The following is a 3,354-nucleotide window of genomic DNA, read 5'->3' as shown; positions in this document are numbered from 1 at the left end:
TTAGTAAAATGCGGACCACTAAAGGATGTGGTGTAGTGGATGGGACTGCTCCTCTCTTAACCAGAGGTCTCGAGTGGCGATTAGTGGTTTTCTTTCCGCAGCTGTAAATGTGGCATAGGCAGCTGGTCGGCGTCAAGTGTCAAATGTCCACATCGCACTATATATTTTCGATCTATAATTAAATCTTCATTTTTTATCTTAGTTTTCATTTCACCGCGTATTGAGCATTATATTCCTTTTTTCCCATCATATGTTTGCGCTTATTTACTCGTTTACTTTCGCTCTGTTTATGGTAATAAATAGAAAAGATTCATAAATATAGTTCAGTGCACCCATTAATTAAATAACCCCACTTTCCATCTCCACTATCTCAAACTATTATATATAGCCTTTACTACTCACCATTTAGTAAGTCAAACATTCAAAATCCTTCAAATTATTAAAACCAAAAACAATATTATGGCTGTCAAATTTCTTCCTTTCCTTCTCTTCCTTCTTGTCTCCTCAGCTACTGCCTGCGATCGCTGTGTTCACCAATCCAAAGTTGCTTACTTTTCCAGTGCTTCTGCCCTTCTGTGTAAGCCTTTTATTTTCTTGCTTCTTAAATTTTGAGCAAGAACGGAGCCTTGGCGTAACTGGTAAAGTTGCTGCCATGTGACCAGAAGGTCAGGGGTTCAAGCCGTGGAAATAACCTCTTGTAGAAATGCAAGGAAGTCTACGTACAATAGACCCTTGTGGTCCGCCCTGACCCCGCGCATAGAGGGAGCTTAGTGCACCAGGCTGCCCTTTGTTTTATCTGTTTTTCATTTTATGTGAATTTCCTATTTTTGCAGCTGGTGCGTGTGGTTATGGAGATTTAGCAATAGGCTTTAATGGGGGTCGACTTGCTGCTGCTATTCCTAGCCTTTACAAAGAAGGAGCTGGTTGTGGTGCTTGTTATCAGGTTAATTCTTTATCATTAACACCTTCAATTTAATTTCTCATATAATTTAATTAATCTACGCAATATTAATTTGAATTGCTAAATATGAATAATAAACTTGTTTGAATTGCAGATTAGATGCAAGGACTCAACACTCTGTTCGAAAGAGGGCACAACTGTAATTGTAACTGATCTAAATACCAATAACCAGACGGATTTTGTGATCAGTAGCCGAGCATTTATGTCCATGGCCAATAAAGGAAAAGCTAAAGACGTTCTTAAATTGGGAATTGCTGATGTTGAATATAAAAGGTTCGTAGTAAAATTACCACATGTTTTAGACTAGACACCGGATATTTTATTTGATGCAATGATCATACAAATCTTTAAAAACTAATTAAGTTAAGAATTATTTTACAGTATTAAACTTCATACATGATACTTTTGTGGTCCGGTCCTTCCCGAACCCCGCGCATAGCAGTACCTTAGCATATCGGGCTGCCTTTTTTTACATTAAAAAATATGCATGAGTTTCTTTCTAATCAAAAGATTTGTTTTCAGATAATAATTGTTGAGGTATTATCACTTTTAGCCTGCGCCAAATTTTTTTTACATTTGATAGCCAAAAAAGTGTTTAAAATTTGTATAATTTTTGTATATAACATACAAAATGTATATATATACATAAAATATATAATTTTTATATATATTTCCAGCCATTATTTTTACAGCGGCTATACAGTGTCATTTTTTCCATAATTATTAATTTGTTCTGTTTACTGTGGGCTTATGAACTTTGCGTTGCTTGTCCGAATTTTATTGTCAGCATACTGTACTAATGCTAATACTTACCCGCACCGGATGTTTACACCAAACTATATTAACTCACTATGGTTAATTAATTTAATTAGATGAGAATGCATATAATTTACCATGATTAAATGATTGAAGTCCATATGCAAGACACATGTCATGTATAAACATCCGGTGCGGGTAAGTTTTTATTTGGCGGTTTCGTTACAACAACCAAAACATTAAAAAACAAGTTGTAAATTCTGAAAAAAAGGAGTCATCTTACATGCCCCACTTGACCAGATAATGTACTATACATAATTAAAGCAGTAACGGTCAATTGAACATGTCTAAGTACTCAATTCAATTAATGATATGTGCATACGTGTTATTGATTAGACTCAGTAAAATAATCAAATGGAAAAGAGTTTGGAATGAAAGGTTATGCTTCGAATAGTATATTAATGCTGGTAATAATATTGTATTTTTCGTGGAGACAGAGTTCCATGTGATTACAAAAGCAAGAATTTGGCTATTCGAGTGGAAGAATCAAGTCAAAAACCAAATTATCTAGCAATTAGCTTCTTGTATCAAGGTGGTCAAACTGAAATTGTCGCTGTCGACATAGCTCAGGTAAAAAAACTACTCCCTCTATTCCATTTTGATAGTCGCGTCGCTTTTGAGTTGACACAGAGTTTAAGATGTTAATTGTATTGACGAATGATATGTTTTAGGTTGGATCATCGACCTGGAATTTCCTGAGCCGAAATCACGGAGCAATTTGGGACACAAGTAGAGTGCCAACAGGGGCATTGCAATTTAGGTTTGTGGTGACAGCAGGGTATGATGGCAAATGGAATTGGGCAAAATCAGTGCTGCCAGCAGATTGGAAGAATGGGGTAATTTATGACACTGGACTTCAGATCACTGACATTGCTCAAGAGGCTTGTTCTCCATGTGATGATGGAAACTGGAAACTTCATTAGTCTTAAAAAAAATATATTTTAGCTGTAATAATCTATGTGAATACACGTAGTAAAAGTAAAAAGAGATCCAAAATTAATAAAATTGTAGATTGATGCAGTTGGATAGACAGATAGGGATACAAATTCTCCTGATTTTTTCTTCTTTAAGTCATATATTCATATTGCTTTATGAGGACTAAATATGTAACGTTAGAGTTATCTTCATATTTATTATAAATAACATTAGATTCTTTTCGGCATCAACAGAATTGATTAATAATTTATATTGCTTCCAGTGCATTTATCATATTACTGTCCACCGCAGTTTAACTGTTCCAGTTTTATTTCACAGATTAGACTGAATTAAATGTTAATTAATAAAAAAATTATTTACTTAGACGCCTTAATTTAAAATAGACAGATTTAAAAGGGGGGAGGGGGAACAGATGCGGATCCAGAATGTGAATTCTATGGGTTCAATCTTTAATATTATTAGTATTAAACTCATTATATCCTTAAAAGTTATGGGTTCATACAATTTGTTGTGATTTTAGTGCATTTTTGCACATAAATTTATACTCCGTATTGCAAGTTATGGTTCAATTGAACTCATTGGTATAAGGCTACATATGCCCATGGGAAGGAGGGGGAGGGGGGGGGGGGGCGGTTGACGCA

General features: G+C 34.9%; 1 protein-coding gene across 1 annotated transcript; it reads left to right on the top strand.

Annotated features, from left to right (window-relative positions):
- On the top strand, positions 344-2,943 carry LOC109224023 (expansin-like A2). Its single transcript, XM_019388559.1, has 5 exons — positions 344-577; positions 834-943; positions 1,056-1,234; positions 2,215-2,347; positions 2,449-2,943. Exons 1-5 carry the CDS (start codon positions 460-462, stop codon positions 2,698-2,700), a joined length of 792 nt encoding a protein of 263 aa, XP_019244104.1. The 5' UTR covers positions 344-459; the 3' UTR covers positions 2,701-2,943.

Source organism: Nicotiana attenuata, chromosome 3 (genome assembly GCF_001879085.1).
Source record: "Nicotiana attenuata strain UT chromosome 3, NIATTr2, whole genome shotgun sequence".
NCBI lineage: Eukaryota > Viridiplantae > Streptophyta > Magnoliopsida > Solanales > Solanaceae > Nicotiana > Nicotiana attenuata.
Note: the sequence above shows the minus strand (reverse complement) of the source record. Positions and strands in the feature narration are given on the sequence as shown.

Bases quoted from the DNA above. Each gene is read 5' to 3' on its own strand.
- LOC109224023 (XM_019388559.1), top strand. From the start codon at position 460: ATGGCTGTCAAATTTCTTCCTTTCCTTCTCTTCCTTCTTGTCTCCTCA. The intron at 1,235-2,214 runs GTTCGTAGTAAA...TCGTGGAGACAG, and splicing joins GCTGATGTTGAATATAAAAG to AGTTCCATGTGATTACAAAA. The intron at 2,348-2,448 runs GTAAAAAAACTA...GATATGTTTTAG, and splicing joins TCGCTGTCGACATAGCTCAG to GTTGGATCATCGACCTGGAA.